This window comes from Medicago truncatula, chromosome 4 (genome assembly GCF_003473485.1).
Source record: "Medicago truncatula cultivar Jemalong A17 chromosome 4, MtrunA17r5.0-ANR, whole genome shotgun sequence".
Classification (NCBI taxonomy): domain Eukaryota; kingdom Viridiplantae; phylum Streptophyta; class Magnoliopsida; order Fabales; family Fabaceae; genus Medicago; species Medicago truncatula.
The window spans coordinates 49504476-49526848 of NC_053045.1; the positions used below are offsets into that span (position 1 = coordinate 49504476).

Genomic DNA, 22373 nt, shown 5'->3' on the forward strand with positions numbered 1-22373 from the left:
TTTTGAACAAGAGTATTGACATTAAACTTTAGATAATTAAAATGCCTTAAACATACATACAACAATTTTTTTTTTTTTGGTACAAACATACAACAAAATATAATAATGCAATAATAATAATTTTGATTTTTAATATTAACTAGAGTGCAAAGTGCAGACAAACAATAACATGTTTTTTTTTCCTTCCAGAGGACAAACACTAACATGTTAGTATGTCCTCTTTCCCTACAAAAAAATGTTAGTATATATATCCTATTTTTTCAATAAAGACGTAGTTGATCTTTATCATGATAAACAGTTTTTTTCATAAACAAAAATAATTGATTAAGTAAGTAATCCTTATAAATATTCAAAAAATAAATTAATACCTACAAAAAAATCGCACTTTTTTTATCTTTCGGTTACAGTAAAAGGGAATTATTAGTATATTTTTTTTGGTAGAAAGAATTGATTATCAGTATTTTTAATCTCTAAAAATGCTGTTTTTTAAAGAAAAAAAAATCTCTAAAAATGCTAAAGAAAAACATTAGTTGGTTTAAAAAAACAATCCAAAAGGGGAGGAAGTATGGAAAACTGTTGAACAATTCACGGAAAGACATGTGTTAACGAGTTACGGTTAGTTAAACTTATCAAAGCAAAGCAACATTGCACTGTTCTCTTCTCGTGAGTCCCCCCAAATCCCATAACATAATTCAATTCACACAAACCATTCTCTCTTTTTTGCTCCCATCTTTCTACTCTTATCCTCTCTCATCCTAACTTTCCCAACCCTAACATAACAAACTCTTCAATTCAATTCAATTCTCCATAACCGCTCTTCGATCCTTTTCACCGTTTTTCAATAATCAATTCCAATTTTCCTCTGCTACATCGCTACAAGAAGAAGATGACGAAGATGATGAAGATGTTCGCGATTCTCCTTTGAAGTCTCCATCGCTGCCGATCAGGAAGGTTCACTCCGAATCAGAACAACCGTTCACAAGCTCGTCGTTTAGGGTTTGATTACGATTTAATTACCGAAGGAACAATCACATCTTGTTGTTCTTCTTCTTCGGTTCGATTCAATCTCAAACCCTAATTACTCTTCATATGGCTTCTCCAAGTTTCTGATTTGTATTCGCTGGATTTGGATTCGCCTTATTCTCACGCTAAACAGTTCCCAAGGAAGGTTTTTTGGTCCGTTCGTGATTCAGAGTTTTGTAACGAAGAGGAAGCTTCAGTCAAGAATTAATCAAGTGAATCTCATTGGCTTGATCGGTTCGATTTGTGTTCGATCCTAACCTTAGTATAATCTGCAAGTTTAGGGAAGAGAAAAAAGAGGAAAAAAATAGCTTGAATTTATTGTACTGTTTTTGATTTTTTGAGTTTCAATATCAGGGTTTTCTATTAGTTATTATTTTTATAATTTCAGAGGCCCTTTGTGTTTTGTTATTGCTTTGGTAAATTAATCATCTTTTATAGATTGAAAGAGATATATACCATGGCGGTGTATTATAAATTTAAAAGTGCAAGAGATTATGATTCAATTTCCATGGATGGTCCTTTCATCTCTGTTGGTACTTTGAAAGAAAAAATATTTGAATCAAAGCATTTAGGGAGAGGTACTGATTTTGATCTCGTCGTCACCAATGCCCAAACCAATGAAGGTTGGTTCTGATTGTTTTTTAATTCAACTTATTTTGAACTAGTGATTTTCGGGCGATTATATGAGTGAGTGTGTGAGTTTCAGGTTTCAATTTGGTGCTTAATTTTAAATTTTAAAAATAAACCATTTGGATAATACTTAGCTTTCATGTAGCCGACCCCACACAGTAGGAAAAGGCTTGGTTATCGTTGCCGTTGATAATCTTTTAACTTTGAGTCGTTGATAATCCTTAACTTTGACGAGGGGCTTCCAGGATAAACTTTACAGTATTATCCTGTACCTCTCAAAAGTACAAATTTTTACCAATTTTATTTGAACATTAACTGAGACAGGTTGGATTTGAATGTCACTTTTCACAGCCTCAGATAAAACTGAATAATGTAAAAAAAAAAAACTAACAATTAAAAGGTCTATAGTAAGATGTAGTTGAGCTGCAATCTAGTTTTAGCAATTAAAAGTGCTCTACTTTGCTGCGGGGTTTTTCTTCAGTTGTTCATATATTAGGCTTCGTAAATAGCACATTTTCAGTTTTTACAGTTGATCTGTCTCTTGGAATTTCAGAATATCTTGATGAAGAAATGTTGATCCCTAAAAATACCTCAGTGTTAATTCGTCGGGTTCCAGGACGACCACGTTTACCAATTGTTACCGAACAAGAGTACTATCTCAAACCTTTAATCTCGTAATTACTATTATTGGATCTTTCACCATGCATTTGTCCATATAATTTTGTTAAAAGGGGAACTCATAATATATCACTTTCTGTTTATGTTCTCCATGTATATTGGCACATCCAGAAACTACATTGTTCATTTGTGTTTGTGAGATACATTATGTGTTCTTGAGTCGCGGCTGTATTTTGTTTTTTGCAGACAAAAGGTGGAAAATAAGGTGGTGGACACTGAACCTGCTAACAGTAGCTTACCAGCTGATGATATGTCTGCCATGAAATATGTAAGTCTCTTTTTCTTGTCATTTTGTTTTCTTAGAAATAGTCCAGCTGCATTCTTTAGGGATTTGAGCACTTTGATCCTTCAACAGGTTGAAGATTCAGATTGGGATGAATTTGGCAATGATTTGTATTCAATACCCGATCAACTTCCAGTTCAATCAATCAATATGATTCAAGAGGCTCCTCCAACAAGCACAGTTGATGAAGAAAGTAAGATTAAGGCATTGATTGATACTCCAGCGTTGGATTGGCAACAGTGAGTAAATTATTCTCCTTTCTTTGATGTGTTGTTTCGTACATATAATCAGCATAGGATGGAGTTGTAAGTATAATCATTAGATCTATGGAACCAAATATATACTATTTCTTTCCCTCCTACAAGAATGAGTAGTACCCTCTCTTATTCTTTTCAAGAGGAAATGAAGATTCCTCGTCTCTGAAAGATCTGTATTGGAATAGTTGATCAATGTTTTTCCTACCAAAGTTAAGCTATGTTTGGATATCTAATGATTGGTGAAATGGAACTTATGGACGGAATCAAAGAGATGGGATGGGATAAAATGACTATATTATAATATCCCATACATCCAAAATTGGGTGATAAGAGGATTTAGACAGAATGAACTCCAATCATAGCCTAAGGAATCATTATCCTTCAGAACATTTCATTCCACATGCCTAAAAGGGCTTTATTTTGGTAAAAACACTTGTATTATTGGATTTCTAATGTTCTATGTTGATTCCATTTTTTTGCATGCAGTCAAGGTTCAGACTTTGGTGCTGGTAGAGGTTTTGGAAGGGGCATGGGTGGACGGATGGGTGGTGGACGTGGTTTCGGTGATTCTCTTTCATTCATTATTCGATAATTTTTTTTTATTGATTTGCTTCGTTGAATGTTAATGAACTAATGGCTAATGTTTATTTACTTCCTGAGCAGGGTTGGAGCGGAAAACACCTCCACAAGGCTATGTATGTCACAGATGCAAGGTGCCTGGTATGTTAAAATTTCTAAATTTTATAATTCCCTGTCTACAAAATGCCGGATACCAATGTCAGTTCGTGCAGCTTACTTTTTCTTCTCACTTTTGTTTAGGACATTTCATTCAGCACTGCCCCACAAATGGTGATCCAAATTATGACGTCAAGAGAGTCAAGCAACCTACTGGTATTCCTAGATCTATGCTGATGGTAAATCCACAAGGTTCCTATGCTTTGCCAAATGGTTCGGTAGCTGTTTTGAAGCCAAATGAGTGAGTATATCTTGATTCTTCTCGTCCATTCTGTTATATGTAGACATGAAGTTGAGTTTCATGTTTTCTTTTAAAACAGGGCTGCTTTTGAGAAAGAAATGGAAGGGATGCCATCTACTACCCGATCTGTCGGGGATCTGCCACCTGAGCTCCACTGCCCCTTGTGCAGTAATGTTATGAAAGATGCTGTGTTGACAAGCAAGTGCTGTTTTAAAAGTTTCTGTGACAAATGTATGTATTTATGCTTATGTAGTGGTTATTCTAGTTTTCAGAATTTGAATATCATACTAATATTCTTCGTAGTCCCTCTTCCTCATTGAGAAGGCACTAAATATTTAAGATGTTGTAATGCTATTTTTGGTCCTGATCTATTGTATATAATGTAATCTTACACTGAAGTTATGTTGTATAATTCTGAAAATTCTTTTCAGGTATTAGGGACTATATTATTTCCAAGTCAATGTGCGTATGTGGTGCAATGAATGTTCTTGCAGATGATCTTTTACCTAATAAGACATTAAGAGATACCATCAATCGCATACTGGAGTCAGGCAATAGCAGTACTGAAAATGCTGGGAGCACTTATCAAGTTCAAGGTTATTGAAACTGTTATGATTTTACTTTTCCTTGGACCATCACTGGCCATCAATTGTCACATTTACATTTTTTTTTCTTTTCATTTTTCAGATATGGAGTCTGCTCGCTGTCCACAACCTAAGATTCCATCTCCAACGTCATCTGCTGCCTCTAAGGGAGGACTAAAGATTTCACCTGTTTATGACGGAACAACAAATATACAGGATACAGCTGTTGAAACAAAGGTCGTTTCTGCTCCACCGCAGACATCGGAACATGTTAAGATACCTAGAGCCGGTGATGTATCTGAAGCTACTCATGAATCTAAGAGTGTGAAGGAACCAGTGTCTCAAGGGAGTGCCCAGGTTGTTGAGGAAGAAGTGCAGCAAAAGTTGGTTCCTACTGAAGCAGGTAATGTAGATTGTTACTGTGTCATCCTAATATATATATATATATATATATATATATATATATATATATTTTGTGGTGGTGGTTGTTATGTGTGTGCTTCTTGAATATGATTTGGTGGAAAATGGATGATAGTAAGACACTATTTCTTGAACCACCAAAAATCCATTTTGTTTGTTGATTTTCTGTTCGGGTATTCTCATTTGATTTTTTTGATTTTGCAGGAAAGAAAAAGAAAAAGAAGAAAGTCCGTATGCCTACAAATGGTAAATCTACTGTTTTGTCTCTGACATTTATCTTAGTATTTACAAAATATAATAATGGATCTGGTTTTGTATAATGCTGCATTCAGTGGAACAGGGAAATACAAATGTTTTTACCTTGGTAGCAATTGTAAATAATTCTTAATTATCATGCAGATTTTCAGTGGAAACCCCCACATGATCTTGGGGCTGAGAACTATATGATGCAAATGGGCCCACCTCCCGGCTATAATCCATACTGGAATGGCATGCAACCTTGCATGGATGGATTTATGGCACCGTATGCTGGTCCAATGCATATGATGGATTATGGTCATGGCCCCTACGACATGCCATTTCCAAATGGCATGCCTCATGACCCGTTTGCAAATGGAATGCCTCACGACCCATTTGGCATGCAAGGTTACATGATGCCTCCTATTCCGCCTCCGCCTCATAGGTATGCAATTTATGTTTGTCAAATTTAAGCACTTATCTGCTAGCACCTCTCTCACACACACATCATACATCGCACACACAAATTCTAGGATATTATACCTTCTTCATGCTGAGAGATGGACTTGAGGGTTGCAGTGAATACCAATAGTGAATGTGGTGGCTTGTTTGTCTGACTATATGCTAATAATAATACATTGTTCTAAAAAATGTCACATTGTAATATAATAATTATGACCGTGTTCAGGGATCTTGCTGAGTTCAGTATGGGGATGAACGTTCCACCCCCAGCTATGAGTAGAGAGGAGTTTGAAGCTCGTAAAGCCGATGCGAGGAGGAAGCGTGAAAATGAGCGGCGGGTTGAAAGGTACAAATGGAACTTGAATGGTTATGTCATGTTTTGATATGCTTGATTGAGAAATTTGCTAATTTTAATTCAGAAGTCAGACATTTTGTACCATTGTTGGATGGCAACATATTAGACATTATCATTTGGGTTTGATATCCTTGTTACATTTTGTATGAAGTTTTGACCTCCTGCATATGTTTAGTATCTCATGGTGTGTTACATTAACATTTCAGTAAATTTTGTTTCATGACAGAGGGGATTGGAATTTTATCTGGAATTTTATTATTCAAGAGATAGTTTATTATCATCCTTTCCCCCTCTTGATGAGGATTCTTGTTTAATAATTGCAAATCACTGCTCTACATGTGCTAAATTCTTCCTTAGCTTTACCACCTAGTGAAATGTGTTGCTAAGTTTATTAATTGTCAAAGTTAAGATGTTGTGAATGGTTGACCAAGGTTCTCATGGTTCTTTTGTTGCGTAGTTGTATTTAGTGCAGGGGACTGAACTATGTTTTATTTCTTTCCTCATTGTTTTTGATTAGTTTATTTCCTAATGAAACAGGGATTTCTCCAAGGATCGAGATTTTGGTAGGGAAGTGAGCAGTGTTGGGGATGTTTCTTCAATAAAATCAAAAACTGTATGTACTTTTTATTGTCTTAATTTTCATCCCTCTCTCTTTGGACTTTTATGCGCCTGTGACTTTTTGTGGTTTTTCTACCTAAAGTTTGCCCAGAATCCTCCAGCATGCAGAAGAACATTGATTGCATTAGATAATACTAGTAATTATTTTTGTTCCTTTAATTATATAGCAGTATTTGGCAATTATTTCATGTGGCTCCATTCATTGATAAAAAGATTTGTTTATCAAGCGATTCTCTGGTTGAGGGAAGGATGCCCATTTGTCTTGCCATTATTTTATGGTCCACAGCAACAAATGGTTTAATGAGGGTTAAAGGAAAACGATGAAAATTAAATAGCTACATCGCCACATATGGTTCAGTGCTGTTACTAAATCTCCACTGCTCCAGTGTCGGAAGGACATGCTTTAAAAAATTAAATCTTCGCAGTTTGAAGTGTTGTCTTTGGATTCTAATTGGGTGCACTAACAAGTTTTTGTTGATTCTTTCAAGATCATGGTTAATTTATTTTGCATTTGGTTTTCCAGATGGTAAATTAATGTTTTCTTGTGAGGGTGGATAGTTTGACTTCAAAAAATTTGTCTAGCCTGTGTGTAATCAAATTTATTTTGTGAATGATGTCAGTGGGAAATTTGACTGAGATTTTCATTTCATTCAAATGGCAGCTAAAGTATCCTGTGGCTTTTATTTTCAAGCAACTTCTAGCTGTATTAGCAGCAAGCCTGGGGTACCTTAATGCCCCCACAAATTTTTCTTCTAGATCTATGCATCATTTTTTTCACATCATAAATCCCACATGCGACGCCTAACTAATGGTCCATATATTATTATTTAGAATAACAATTTTCCTTTTATTAAAAATAAGAAACTGAATTAAATCATAAATACTGCGAAAAGGCATGTGTGATTCAGTAGGTTTGGAAAAAAGTTGTGATTCTTCAGCCTTGCATATTTCGTTTACTATGGTGAATTTTTTCATTAAACAAACAATTGAACTTATCCAGCAAAAAAAAAAAAAAACAAATCTGATGCGTTTAACGATGGTAATGTTGGTCTCCTTCTGATATTTGTATGCCCTTTAATATTAAAAGCGTTTGGATGAAACGACATAATCTTTTTGTAAGCTTGAAAATAATATAAATTTTAAGAAATACCATTATCTAAGTTGAAAAATTAGCAAAATTTAAAAACTACCGTAACATAGTGTACATTTTTGAAATCTCGACATGTACATTTAATTATACTTCAAAAAAATACACATGCATTTAGATTTAAATTTTAGGGTAGGAACAAAAATAATATTCATCTTGCCTTTAGATTTGGTCATTATCAATCATTGTAATCAGGTCTTGTGATTTCACGTATGTGGTGTTGATGCTATAGTATTCTTTTTTCTTTTTTACCGAATTTTATAGTTATTTTTTATGAAGTTATTTATTATTACTGGGGGTGTTAAAAATAATAACTAATTATGTGGGTCAAATAATTAGCTTTTATTATGGGCTTATGGGTCTAACAGTTGGGCTTTACGACTTTGTTGCAGAAACCAATTCCACCGTCTTCAGCAAGCGATTATCATCAAAACCGTCACCGTTCAGAACGGCCATCGCCAGATTCATCCCACCGTGAAGTTGAACCACCGCGTCCAACCAAAAGAAAATCAGATCACTCTGAACGCGAACGCGAAGACAGAGATCGAGACTACGACTACCATGACCGTCACCAGGATCGCGACTACGAGCACGACCGTCACCAGCACCGCCGTCATCACCACCGAACAGAAGCGTCGTCCAAGAAATCAACAGATCCAGTCACCAAATCCACATCTAGGAAGTCATCGGAACCAGATATCAAATCCAAGTCCAGAAAATCATCTGAACCAGTGACTAAATCCTTATCTTTATCAAAGACAGCACAAACTACATCGGCGGAAGCAGCGGCCGCCGCAGCTGCAGATCGGAAGCAGAAGGCGAGTGTCTTCTCACGGATAAGCTTTCCTTCTGAGGAAGAAGCTGCTGCTGCTGCTAAAAAGAGAAAGTTGAGCGCTAGTTCTACAACTGAAGCATCCACCGCCGCTACCGCCAGTGTCTCTGCGAAAGCTCCTTCCACTACGCATCTGTCTAACGGAGGGAGGAAGAGCAAAGCTGTTATGGATGATTATGAATCTAGCGATGACGACGAGGATGACGAGAGGCATTTTAAACGGAGGCCGTCAAGGTATGAGCCGTCTCCACCGCCGCCGGTGGATGATTGGGTGGAGGAAGGAAGACACTCTAGAGGAACAAGAGATCGGAAGCATAGATAGATGAAGAATTTGGCATTTTGGAAGAGCTGTGTTGTTGCAGTGCTCGTTACGCTATGGAGTCATCACCAGCAAAAATCTTTACCTCTATCGATCCATTTCGATGCTTAAAATAAACTTTGTTGGGATGATTTTTACAGTGTAACTTTTTTGTGACTCTACTATTATTAAGTTTCAATAATTTCGTCCATGTACAATTATTATGTATGTCTTATTCAAATCTTATTAAATGAATCAGTTGCTTTGTTTTTTCATTCAAATTTCGTTTCTTTTCCTTTTCTTCTGCATTTTCTTTCCTGTTATTTCTGTATTTGCTTTGTTATGTTTGATTTAAGTGTCTTTTTCCCTTTGATTGAGATTGACAAGATATCAGTAAAAATATCCATTTATTAGTGGAAATGTTACCAAGATTGAACTTCATAAAATTTAGGAAATGGTTCATTTATTTACGAGGTAGAGGTAAATTCATTTTAGAAATAAATGAATTTTTTGTCAAGTAATCTAATCTCTTAAGTTGAATAAGTTGAAAATTTGAAGACCCTGCATACCTTAAGATGAATAAGCTGCATACCACAAGACACATTTTTTGTTGATGGAGTAGTAAAATAATTTTTGTGAAATACACTTATTTTTGTTATAATTATAATTATTTTACAGACCTTTTCAATTTCTTATTGAATAAGTATGAATAATCCATTTTAAATAATCTGATAAAAACAATATTAATTATATCTAAGTATATAATTAGAAAACAAAAGCTAATTATATCTTGAGTTTTTAAAACCATTATTTTGAAATAAAAATAAAAATACTAAAATTTCTACATATCATGTCTAGACTTTAGCATGTGAATAAATTTGGTGATGACACATTGTATGATTCTTCGTGACTAAACCTTATGTGCTTATCCCCTACAATCCACAGATTATGTCTAGACTTTGACATTAAAAATAGATCACGAAATTTGTTGGAATATATCTGCATACTTTTCATCTTTCAAGTAGAAATAGATAAAAATAACCAATTTGCTATTATGTATAATATATAGTTCGTTCAGTTGCGATCATAATTCCTCTTCCACGCATAGATGATTAGATAGATCGTAGATATAGTAGATGTGATCATGTGATAAACTATGAAAGTTGTGAAAAAATAGAATACTTGATAAAATTTATTCAGCACTTATTCATGTGATCCCTATGTATGGCTTATATTAAACAAGATAACAGAAATTGTTCAACCGCTCTCAAACTTGAAGGCCATCCATAACTTCCTGAATAGTAACAAATCGTCCATTTTCTATGGAAAGTTGTGCTGCAACTCCAATAGCAACAGATATTAATCCATCTTGAAGATCTACAGCAGGAACCTTTTCACCTTTACCTCTAATAGCACCCAAGAAGTTAAGATGTTCCAGATAGCTAGACCCATGGTGTAACCCATCATATCTGTAAAGCCCAAAAATCCAAATCAGTAAGAATTTTCATCAACTTTAATTTGATTTCACCATCTCAAAGCTTAGTTGATCAATGAATAAACCATCTATTTAGTCCCTAACCTATCACTTTCCTATTTAGTCCCTAAACTATATAAATAGAATAAGTAGCTCCTGAAGTGTAAGAAATTCGCCAATTTAGTCCCAAACATCTTAATAGCAGGGACTAAGTTGACGGATTTTATATACTATAAGTACTATTTAGTCTATTAGATAGTTTAAGAGCTAAATTAGAGAGAGGATGATAAATTAGGGACTAAATGGATTGTTTATTCATTAATTAATTGATAAAATATTTAACAGAAACAGAAGGTACCACCCACTTTATCCGGGGATCTTCAGCTTTCACACTCTGGACACCATCTCGTCCTGCCTCACGCGTTCCCAACCTCACAACACTCTCAGGAACGAAAGCCTCACCCTGTTAAAAATATGCTTAAATTTAGATCCATAGCATGGTAACCATCTTGGCACATGAGTAAAAGAAGCACACTCGATTAATACAGATTGCATCTTGCATGTTTAGTGTAGTTTTGTATCATGCACATTAATCATTGGAAAGTATGGTTTATCAACCTAACCATCTTCAGGTAGTTGACACAAGAAATGCAATTGAAGATTATAAGTACTTTGAATGGCTGAGAGGGTAGAATTTTACCTTTCCAATATCACCAACAACAGATATTTCTTGCTCATTTTTACTCCCTTCAGCAAACATACAAAGGTCAAGCATACCTCGAGAACCGTTGTCAAATTCAACTATAACATATGCATTGTCAATAATATCTGGCACCTGCCCAAAGTAAATTAGTCAATCGCAATAATAATGCAAAACAACATTACTTAGAGAAGAAATTCCATGCCAATTCAGATAAGAAATTCCTCATTATACATTTGTAAGAGTATCAGTTTTGAAACAAGCTCAGTGCACATTCCCTTTGCTAGATTAAGTATATTACAGTATAAAAAGATTATAATCAGTATTAATCAAGGAATATCTCACACACTATCACAAAGAGTTATAAGTGAAGCTTGGTCTCAATGTAACTACAAGCCCCACATCTAGTTTACCTTTCCATCATATATTTCATCCTTGTGATTAACATCAATAGCTCCAGAAGCCATCACACGAACAGGATTTGCACCAACAAAGAGCCTCATGAGATCAAAAAAGTGACAACACTTCTCTACCAGAGTTCCCCCTGAGTTAACGTTGAACCGATTCCAATTGTTCACCTATGACCAAATATCTTTATTTCAGCTTATTCAATACTAGAATCAAAACATGTAATGTAACCTTGTTTGGTACTAAATCTAACCTTAACCAAGAAAGGAAACCGATGCTCCCGAATTGATACCATCCTAACATGTCCGAGGCTTCCTCCGTTCACTATTTCTATCAGTTTTGCAACAGGAGGCATGTATCTATATTCCAGTCCAACCTGCACCAGTATATCTGGTCTCTTTCGAGCAGCGCGAACAACCTTATCCAAAAACATTAATAAATTAGACCACAACCAAATAAATACTTATCAGAAGAACCAGCAGCACAAACCTGATGAAGTATTCTAATTATATATATTTTGTTTCAAAAACAATATACATTATAAGTCAGTACACTGAGAGACCGGTTTGTGCCATCACCATTGCCATGAGTCCAGACAATATGTATATAAGTCAGTACAAAGAGATGACAGGCTGTTCAGACAATGATAAGACAGAGATTTTTAAATTGCGGTCACGAAGCGGTTGTGAGGTCATCAAAAACCTTGGTGTCGCAGACCTTTGTTTAAAACCCTCATAAGACATCCAAACGGAAAAAGGAAAAAAAAATGTCATCTTTTTCAGCATACTTTACTTGTTTATGGAATTCTAAAGCTAAGATCAAAATTGCATTGCATAAGTATGGTTGTTGATATTCCAATTCTAGATGGAAAACCGGGGCATAAACAAGAAGGTATAAGAAATTACAAAACCTTTTTCCATGAAGACCACTCGTTCCCAGAAGCAGAAAACAATTCTAAGGAAGACAAGACAAGACAAGACAAAGTGACAAACCTCTTTGCAATGAGAGACGGTTGTGCAGAGTGGCTTTTCTACCAATACATGATGTGGTTTGGAATGATTGATTATATCCATAAGAATGCTGTAATGTGTCATGTTAGGAGTAGATACGACCAAAACATCACACAGTCCACTGTCCAACAACTCCTTGTGACCTGAGAAAACCTTCAAATTGCATATAGATAGATTAGGTTCATTCTTTCTTTGAGAAGCAGAAAGAAAGAGCATAAAGATAATTTCAACTCATTGTTAGCCAGAATTTGTTCCATAAAATCAATTTTTTGAGAAATAATTTGGAAAGTATAACAAATTCATTGATGGTTAAATTTTTTTTCAATTCATTTCAACTCAAAAAAACAGTGTCTATCCAAATTCAACTCGTTACAAGCACGTAAAAAGAAAGAGCATAATGGTTTGATTTGATACCTTAAGAGGCCAAGAAAAAGAGTGTGCTAAATTGATGGCGAGTTGTTGAGAGGGAAGGTGAGGGTCTGCGATGGCAACAACAGCAACATTTTCGTTGCAAAGATGGTGTAAATTAATAAGATGTTCTCTTCCCATCATTCCAACTCCTATTATTCCATACTTTACTACTACTGTTGCAGTGGCCATGGATTTTGAATTTGATTTTGATTCTTCTATTAATTCACTCACTCACTCTTTAAGCTTCAACTTCATAGGTTTTGGTTTCTCAAATAATATCCGAATGAATTTCACTTCATACTCTGTTTGTTCGGTATCAGACAACATCCACGTCTGCAAACATCATAGTTACTCGATTTTTTTCTACTTAATACTCCTATGCGGTATAAATTGGAGGAATTTGTGTTTAAGATTGACATTAAAAAAAATTATTTATTTAATATTTATTGTAATGCTTTTCTTTTTTGTGTTAACCATTTCCTTCTCCCACCATTTGGTTTTCCAAAAAAATAAAATAATTGGTGATCCGAAATTCGGTTTGAAGGCAGGTATTGACCCATCAAAAAAAATTCTATTGAGAAATTTAACTTACGTCATCCTTAACGATTAATCATTTATATTGAAAACTATGTATTCAATCAAATAACTTCACATAGTCAAATGAAAATTTTGTTAGGTGATGTCAATCAAATGACATCATCTAAAGCGTATAAAATTCAGTCCTAAAATATACTAGTCCTTAATTTTAAAATTTTCAGAACTGAAAAGTCACTCGATGACGTTACAAACGTATATTTTTTGAAAAATCTTGTTTTTTAGTATTATTTTCATTTTAACATTTATATTTTTAAAACAATTATTTAAAAATGTTTTCCAATGAAAATTAGTCACTCAGCTGCGGTGAAACTTCATATTAATATTACTGTAATCCAAAAAAGAACAGTTATTTAAAGATATGTAGAAAAATAGAGAGTAAAATTTAATTCACTTATGTGTTGTCAACACAATTTTATGACTTGTCAATTTATTATGTAATTTCCTCTCAAGAATTTTATTATGTAATTTGACATATCAATTAAAATTATCTCGAAAATTTAATGCTAAGAAAAATTTCAGACATAAGAAATTTATTGAATCCCATGGGACAGTCTACTTGTCACCTAAATAAGTTTCATGTGCCAACTATTGTGTCAAAATCATGCGTCGTACAGAATAACACATTCATGGCTACCATTTCAGAAACTTGCTTCCTTTGTTACTATAAGTTTAGGGAGCTTTACTCCAATATCTTAAAAACCAATATTGTCCGGATTTACTATCTAGATGGGTAAAACACGATTTGTTCATGTTTACCAATCCGAATGTGAGAAAAAATAGTGTTTTTTATTTCCGTTCAGATTAGTAAATCCAGAGGAGTGTGGTTTTTCAAAAAGAACCCATCTCTCGAAAACTTAAACCAGCCTCCAAACTCAAACACTTCAATCATGAACAACTGTCTCAACTCAAGAACACATCTCTCAAATACTTCAGCTCCTCTCCCAAGGACCTTGATGAAATATTCAAACACACTGCTGTTGCTCCCAAATAAATTTCTGATTTGGGATTCAATAAACTTACTTTTCCTAAAATGTGTGGAGTGAGGAAGACGATGAAATACTAACTAAAACTAAAATTAGGGATTTTGGGGAACCTAATTGCATTTCGAAATGCATTTGTCCCATTCCAAAAGATGCACACATGCTCCAAAGTGCATTTGAGTACATCTCCTTTAGATTTAAACAGCTTGATCAATGTTTCACCGACATCCATCTATAGTGTATTAACCCATGTTAGCTGCTTAATTAAAAGGGAACCTTAGGACATGCATAAGCAATTAAGCATAACTACTGAGCAGTAGAAACTGCAGATCTATCCCTTTATTAGCATATTAGTGGCTAACAAAAACTTCATAACATTGTTTCACAGTAGTTGCTATGACCATGATACAAATTGCAAGGTTTGCAAATGGTTTTGTAAACTGCAGTAAGCGCAAATGGATTTGTAAACTGCAGTAAGCATGTTGAAATAGTCTGAAGGTTAAAGATTGGTTGGTGTTTTTGCAGCAAGAAACAAGCAATCTGATGTGTGTTTGCTAATAAATTTCAAACAAAAAGCTCTGTTCTTACCTCATTTATAATTAAACATCAATATCATCAACAAGGTTATCATTCTAATGAGCAATTTGGTGCTATAATAAGGGCACATATTGACATGCCAGCTAAAAGATGCAGTAAATCACAAACCGCCGAAGGCAGCAAAGTGTCGTTGCTTCAATGATTAATTTGACATGAAAAAAGAAAACTGGCAAACAAAGGAACGACAAACAATTACAGCCATGATTTACACAGAACAACCCAGCAAAAAAGTCCCCTTAGGAAAAATTGGCTTTCTTTGCAAATATTAAACAATTAAGAGACCCCCTACATAGAGCATCCTTGCCCCTTCATCAACAAAGGTAGAAATTAAGGTGATTGTATTTGTAATTCTTTAGTACGATTTTTAGACAAACGACAAAGTTGTGCTAAAATTTAACACGACTCTGCAAATACAAACTAGTATGTGGACAGAAAAACAGTAGTGGAGTATCATTATGTTTGAGGTATCATATCTTCATAACAGAACTTTCTAAAACTCATTCTCTCATGTTACCATGAAAGACATGATCGAAGGTTATTTATTTGATGCAAGTTTGAGTCCAGCAAATTATTCTAAAAATTCTTTACAAAGAACCAGAAAATGATTAAAGTGAAAGTGATCGTGATGGGGACCTGCTCTGTTTGGTTTCTTACTTTCTCCTATTTTCTCAACCCATCAATTAAAAAAAAATATTAAAGGAAAAAGAACAAATTGAAAAACCTGCAGAAACAAACAAACCACCATAACCACAAAAACAAAGAACCGTCTCTAACCAAATGGGCAATTCAGAGTACAAAACGCATTATTAGGTCACAAAAATGGAAGGTATAAAGTGAGGGTGCTAAACCAAACAATAAAATAGAGTGTATCAATGGAAGCAAGGGTGAACAAAAAAAGTAAGAGCTACAGGTCTACAACAGGTTAAGACCACACTAAATAAAACACAGCTAACATGACCTCTACGAAAAATGAAGAAACTTCGGCCCACCGCTACCGGCGACAACAATCGGGAACAAGATCGCCGGTGGCTGAGGCTCGAACTAACTTGCAGTAGATCTGCTTGAGAGTGGAGTAGCGTTGGGGATACAACTTCAATATGTGAGTTTGATGGATGATCGGGAGTGGCGAATACATGGGCTGACAACATACCAGCCCTGCTTTAACTCCTTCAACCGGTGAATTGTGTGGGCTGGTGGTACCTTAAAAGCTCCACTGCTAAGTGGCCTAATACAAAATTGGGCAATTAACATTATGAAAGACTTAGTGGATTATTATGTGGGATCAAAAGCATATTGACACCTATAATTATGAAGGCTCTCAGAAACATTATAAGAGAGCCACCCTCGCCCTAAAGGGTTCTTTAAAATACTGTGGAGCTGTATAGTGATTGTTCTATAAGGTGTAAGCTGTCTCAAATAAAGCTGATGTTTATACAAATCTTCAGTTAATTATTAGATATTAATTATAAGGTTATCCAACAGTCAAATATACTCTATCACCATTCCCCACCCCAAAGTCCAAGAGCTAGTATTGCTTGCTCTCTACTTTCATTTCCTTCATATTTTATGTTATCCTCCAATATCACCTTGAAGTGCTAAACATACCACGGCAGGAGTTGATAACCCATGAAAACTAGATCCTACTAAATTTATCATCACTGTTCCTATTAATATGCCACACAGATAAAACAGCAACGATACTGATAAAAATTTAGTTACTAGATTTATTAAACTAAAATTGTTACTAATTTCTTACAAAACATCCATAAATCTTTCAGCAACATAGGTTAACTTTATATGAAGTCCGGCAAAAACCCATTACTGCAAAGGATTCATCGTATACTTGAAAAATAACAACACATCTCTAAGTTCCTATCCCCTGACTGATATACAAGACGTCAGTATCATCACAGAACAAGACCGGATGGTCATAATTTATTTTTTTCAAATCAAGTAAGTAAAATGAAAAATAAATAAATATCATGTGTTTGTTAAAGATTCCTATACCAGTAAAAGGAGTACAGTGCAGAACATTGAACTCCGTAAGTAAAAATATGGAAAGACAATGGCAAGTATGTATACAGAGTTCAGAATCGGGTGAACAACCACTAAGAAGATTTGGAATGTCAGTGCATTTACAACAATTGATCAAATCATGGATCTATCAAAGCCTCTAACCTAATCAAGCATTTCCCCCAAACATAGCCAAATGACAAACCCAAATCTAGTAAATCGAAGTCTTCTCACCTCATCACTATCATCACCACTACCACCATCATCTCCCTATATCAAAACCTTGTTCCTGAAATAGCATCAATACACGTTAATTAAACTTTCTTGAAATATCCAACACTCAAACATTCGGATCAACTAAAAATCTATGAATCACACAGACGCCAAACACACACTAACTCTGACACGTCAACACTGATATTAATTAAGAAAATGACATAATTGAATATAATCACATGAGTCGGGGTGTCCGACACAAACACGTCTTGCGTCTGACACAGACACGACTTCGATCAGAAGTGTCAATGCTGATGAGCTCAAAATAAATTAAAAAACACACAATTTCAACTGAATTTAACGGTTTAATTGATTTGAAGAATTGAAAAAAGAAAGGGCACACCTACGTCTGTTTGGTGTAGGAAGAAGAAGAAGGAACGCGCTTATTCCGAAACATCATGTAACCGACGGGTAAAACAACTCCGATCATCATTACGGCGGCTCCGATAAGGTATCTGAGTGGACTTGGAGGTTCCACCTCTAAAAAGCTTCTAATCTGCATCGCAAATCGGACTTCGTTAGATCAAACTTCGCAAGAAAAACAATAGAAATGTAGATATTCAAAGCAGATCTACACTCACAGGCATGGCGAGAAACGTTTCGTAGTGATTCTTGTGTCGTTCGCTTCACTCTTTTCAGTTATGGAAGCTTCTCTCTGTATTTGATGGGAAAATGGATTAAATTGAATCTGATTTTTAGCATTTTCTATTAGTTTTTTTAAAAGATTAAAATGGATTAAATTTGTATTTGATGGTAACACAAATAAGCTAACTTATAACTTTTTGGATTAACTTATAAACTTGTTTATGTAGAATGAAATATCAAATGTGTTTGGTAAAAAGTTTTTCTCGTTAGTTTATAGCATTTTTTGAGAAACTAATTCAAATAGCTTTTGAGCTTTTAGCTTTTTATATTTTCTTTCAATTTTAACCTTTTATTTATTTTTTATATTAAAAAAACTACCCACTTTCTCAACTGCCCACGTTCTATTTTAAACTACCCAGTTGACATGGCTTTTTAATTTTTCTTGTTAATTTTTTTTAAACCTTGCTCTTAATTTATATAATGAATAATTTTATATAACATTTACAATAAATAGTGAAGAAGTTTAGTTAAATAAAATTTATAAAAATAAAGTTTTGTTAAATAAAAAAATGTCAATTGAATTCATAAATAAATACATTTATCATTTGGGAGATGAAAATATTTTGAAATAAATTTAAACATTTAAAAACAAATACATTAAGTAATAAAAATTGTATATATGATTTATAAAAATAAAAATAAAATGTCCTTTTACGTCATTTTATATTTATCAGTCACTTCAACGACTAATTTTACCAAACATTTTTTATTTTAATAAGCTAACTTTTCAGCTATCAGTCATCACCTATAAATTAGGCTTTCAACTAGCTTATAGTTTCTTTTTATCAAACACACCCTTAGTTAAAATAATTCATAGCGTTGACAATATATGAAGGCAAGTAGTATATTGAAAAATTGGTGTGGTGATATTAACAATGAATTTTAACGATAAAGGTTAATTATTTTGATTAATGTAGTGCATAATTAATAGTTATTTTGAAATTTTGATAGCTACTCGTTATACATTTAATAACCATTTTACACTCATTTTTTTTTTTTTTTAGGGATACACTCATGTTATTTAGGCAAACTTTTGTTTAATTCCAGTAAAAAATATGGAGATTCTCACATATAAATTGAAGATTCTTTAATTTTAAACCTTCGAAACATATGACTGTGCAAATAAAATGATGTGGCACACTTAGTGTACATTAAATAACGAGGTAGCAACGCTGACTTGATTTTTTTATTTCTTTTTCAAAAAAAAAATATTCCATTTGGATTTATTTTCTAAAGACATAAAGAATTAAAAATGTTAAAGAAATGTATTGTTTTGATGTGTTTAAAAATTTAAAGAAATTGGAGTTTTTAGCATTATTTTTTAGAGTTTAATCGTGGTTGGTTGACAGTTCGAAAGAGTTTTGCACACACAATCGATCAAAATATTATGAATTGCCACGTTTGACCCACATAAATTACAATTATTAATTGATATGACAATTCAGAATGTTTTGATTGGTTGTGTGTGCAAAACTGTTTTAGAAAGGCAAATCATTGTATTTACACAATCATTGTACTTACGCACTCATTTTTGTTTTAACCATGCAAAACTGTTACACACTCATCATGCCAAATCATTGTATTTACACAATCATATTCTCAAGTGTGCAAAACTAAATAATCTTTAAATTAGATGGGAAAATCTAAAAGAAATAAAAAAAATATAGTAGGGTAAATCAAAATCCGTCCAAATGGCAGGGGTATAACCCTGTAAACCTTTACCATTACAAAAAAAAAAAAAAAAAACAATTGACGACTGGGTATGTGTTTGGTTCTACGATGAAAAAATTGATTTTTGACAAAAACTTGATGGACAAAATAGCAAGTCTACTATATCGTCGTCAAACAGTGATATTTATAAAAGTTCGTATTCGTAGGATTGCATTATTTCAACCGACTACTACGATGATGGTTAAGGTTAGCGTAACTTATTCGTAGGTTAACCCATATACAATTCAAACAATATGCAAAGTGGTAAATTACACAGGAAACGATTAGGGTTCAAAATTAACGGATGGATTGACCGCCAACACAGAATAGAGATCCACATACCAACAACCTCTCTGAACGAATCAACCAGCGCAAAAGCTCTCACGAGCATACATTTAGAGAAAAGTTACATAGTCTGGGAGGGAAAATAAGCCAATATCAGAGTGGACGCAAGCATGGCGCCCTGATACATGCATATCTCGACAAATTTGAAGCATTAGAGAATCAAAGAGCTCGTGAACACCAAACACAATCGGCTTCACCTGAAATCAGACGCGTATGAACTTGTATCAAGGGCGAATCTAACATATTATTCACTAAACAGACACTTCCGAGTTAACAAAAGCATAGTAAATTGACCCTTTCGGGTTAACAAAGTTGAACGATGACAAAAAGAGGTCACTTATAGTTAGATCATTATTTATCTCAATTTTACAACTACGATCTTAATTGAAAAAATAAATATTGATTAAATATATTATTTTTATGTCATTTTATACTTATAAGCTAATTCAATCACTAACTTTATGGTGGTGTATTGAATTATGATTTTAAATAACAATTTTTATTTAAAAAAGTCTTGAGAAATTTAAAAGACTTTGTATAATTTTAATGACTCTCATGATTTTAAAAGACGGTTAGGATTTACAATTTGCATTTGAATGGATTTACATCATAAAATTTTAAAGGATGCAAAATGATTTTATGAGATTTCATAAGATTTTGTGAATTTTATGAAGTCATTGAAAATAAATGATTATAACAAACTATATATTATAATATTTTCAACGCATCCTTTATTTATTTTATGAGAGAGATAGAGAAAGGAGAGAAGGGGGAGAGACAAAAGAGAACAAGAGGAGAGAGGGTAATTTTTTTAAAGAAAAAACAAGTTAAGAAATCTCATGTTTACATGAAATATTTTTTTCATGTTAAAATTTCACTAGAAAATCCCACAAAATATATCAATCCAATTTATTAAACAATTATTCAAAATTTGAATGACTCTAAATACCACGAGACTTTTTTTAAGTTAAGAAAATTCTTAACTGAATACCACAAGACTTTTTTAAAATGACAAAATGTCTTGACTGAGTACTACAAAACTTTTTTTAAATTACATAGAATCTTACTCGAATATCACAATATTTTTTCATAACAAAGAAATATTTTACAATCTTTTAAAATCTCTTAAAAACTAATCCAATACACCTCTCTTACTAAACACTATTAATTTAATCAACTAACTTATTCATCAATGTGTTACAAGCTCATTCGCCAAGTAAGCTTATTTATTTTTCAGCAAACACAGCCTAAGGTTGTGTTTGATTCTATGGAAAAATAGAAAGAGGGAAAGAAAATGAGGGGATGGATACACTTTCTACAGTTTGGCACCACTAAAAAGAGGAGAGAAAAAAATGTTTTGACCAGGACCGACAGCCAAAAGCTTTCCATGCTAGATTGGAAGGAAAGGTGAAGAAGAGACCAATTTTTTTTTTTAAATAACAAAAATAACCCTCTAAATCAACATAAATAATATTATATAGGCTTTAATATGTGTTTCATCCCTGCAATCAGGGGTCATTTAAAAATTGGTCCCTCTAATCGTTAATCCTGGCAAATTGCCCCTGCAAAAGTTAATCATTTAAAATTTCGTCCCTCATCACAGTTAATCATTGCCACGTCACTAATTTGATGACATGGCACTCGTGATTGATTCATATGCACGTGAAATGACCATTTTACCCCTAAGATCATCTTCAACCAAAACACTCTTTCATCTTTCTCCTCCTACCATTCCCAATCAAAAACCCTTCAACAGTTTGCTTTCATGGCAGAGGAAGAAGATTCAATGGAACACAAATCCAGATTTGGATGATAAGTTTAATCCAAATTTTCCAATTTCAGAAACATAGTTTTTACAGCATTAACATATACAGGTAAGGTTTTACATAAACATTATACAAGTAATATCTCCTTCATCCTTAAAGCTCTTGAATCTACCCAGAAACATGATGTTGTTAAAACTCTACCGATAAACATGATGTTGCTATTCCTTTCCCATCCACCACACTCAACATTATTCCTTCATCCATCAAACAAAAGAACCATCGACTATAAGCATAGGTGAATTTATCACCTCCACCTCTTCCTCCACCGCTTGTGCTGTCGTTGCTCAGTGGAATTAAAACCTTCAACCATTTTTCACTACACCAACAAACACACAAAAAAGTTAAAAACTCCACTGCTTGAAGAAAGATGGAAGGGGCATTGCAGCTGAAACCCCAACAAATCAAACCTGAAGAGCGCCGGAGATGACGACGACGGTGGTAGTAACGTCGCCGACAGAATTTGTGCCGACCCCAACCCAACCCAGAATTCGCAGAATTTTTTTTACCCTAACCCCAACCCAGAATTCGAATTCCAATTTGTGCAAATTTGTGGATTTGCGAATTTGATAGAAATCTGGATT

At 33.9% G+C, this 22373-nt stretch overlaps 3 protein-coding genes across 6 annotated transcripts; 1 reads left to right on the forward strand and 2 right to left on the reverse strand.

Annotated features, from left to right (window-relative positions):
* The first annotated feature begins 602 nt into the window (after positions 1–602).
* LOC11406899 (E3 ubiquitin ligase PQT3-like) lies at positions 603–9081 on the forward strand. The gene is made up of 15 exons (XM_003608645.4): positions 603–1646; positions 2207–2303; positions 2518–2599; positions 2687–2853; positions 3358–3434; positions 3535–3591; positions 3691–3847; positions 3927–4078; positions 4279–4443; positions 4535–4834; positions 5056–5097; positions 5251–5533; positions 5777–5896; positions 6443–6518; positions 8063–9081. The coding sequence occupies exons 1-15, from the start codon at positions 1481–1483 to the stop codon at positions 8822–8824; spliced, it is 2703 nt and encodes a 900-aa protein (XP_003608693.2). The 5' UTR covers positions 603–1480; the 3' UTR covers positions 8825–9081.
* An 847-nt stretch (positions 9082–9928) lies between these two features.
* On the reverse strand, positions 9929–13161 carry LOC11410857 (inositol 2-dehydrogenase 2). The gene is made up of 7 exons (XM_003608646.4): positions 12807–13161; positions 12375–12545; positions 11636–11800; positions 11388–11552; positions 10975–11109; positions 10640–10737; positions 9929–10269 (listed from the first exon to the last, which is right to left on the reverse strand). The coding sequence occupies exons 1-7, from the start codon at positions 12990–12992 to the stop codon at positions 10068–10070; spliced, it is 1122 nt and encodes a 373-aa protein (XP_003608694.1). The 5' UTR covers positions 12993–13161; the 3' UTR covers positions 9929–10067.
* A 3770-nt stretch (positions 13162–16931) lies between these two features.
* LOC11409837 (uncharacterized) lies at positions 16932–17994 on the reverse strand. 4 transcript variants are annotated; one of them, XR_003011058.2, is made up of 3 exons: positions 17848–17994; positions 17614–17762; positions 16932–17279 (listed from the first exon to the last, which is right to left on the reverse strand). XR_003011058.2 is itself a non-coding variant. In XM_024781294.2 (2 exons), the coding sequence occupies exons 1-2, from the start codon at positions 17766–17768 to the stop codon at positions 17261–17263; spliced, it is 174 nt and encodes a 57-aa protein (XP_024637062.1). In that variant the 3' UTR covers positions 16932–17260. The 4 variants fall into 4 exon arrangements, 2 of the variants coding, with proteins under 2 accessions (XP_024637062.1, XP_024637063.1); XR_003011059.2 differs by having other exon boundaries at positions 17610–17762; XM_024781294.2 differs by lacking the exon at positions 17848–17994 and having other exon boundaries at positions 17614–17768.
* Between the last annotated feature and the right edge of the window lie 4379 nt (positions 17995–22373).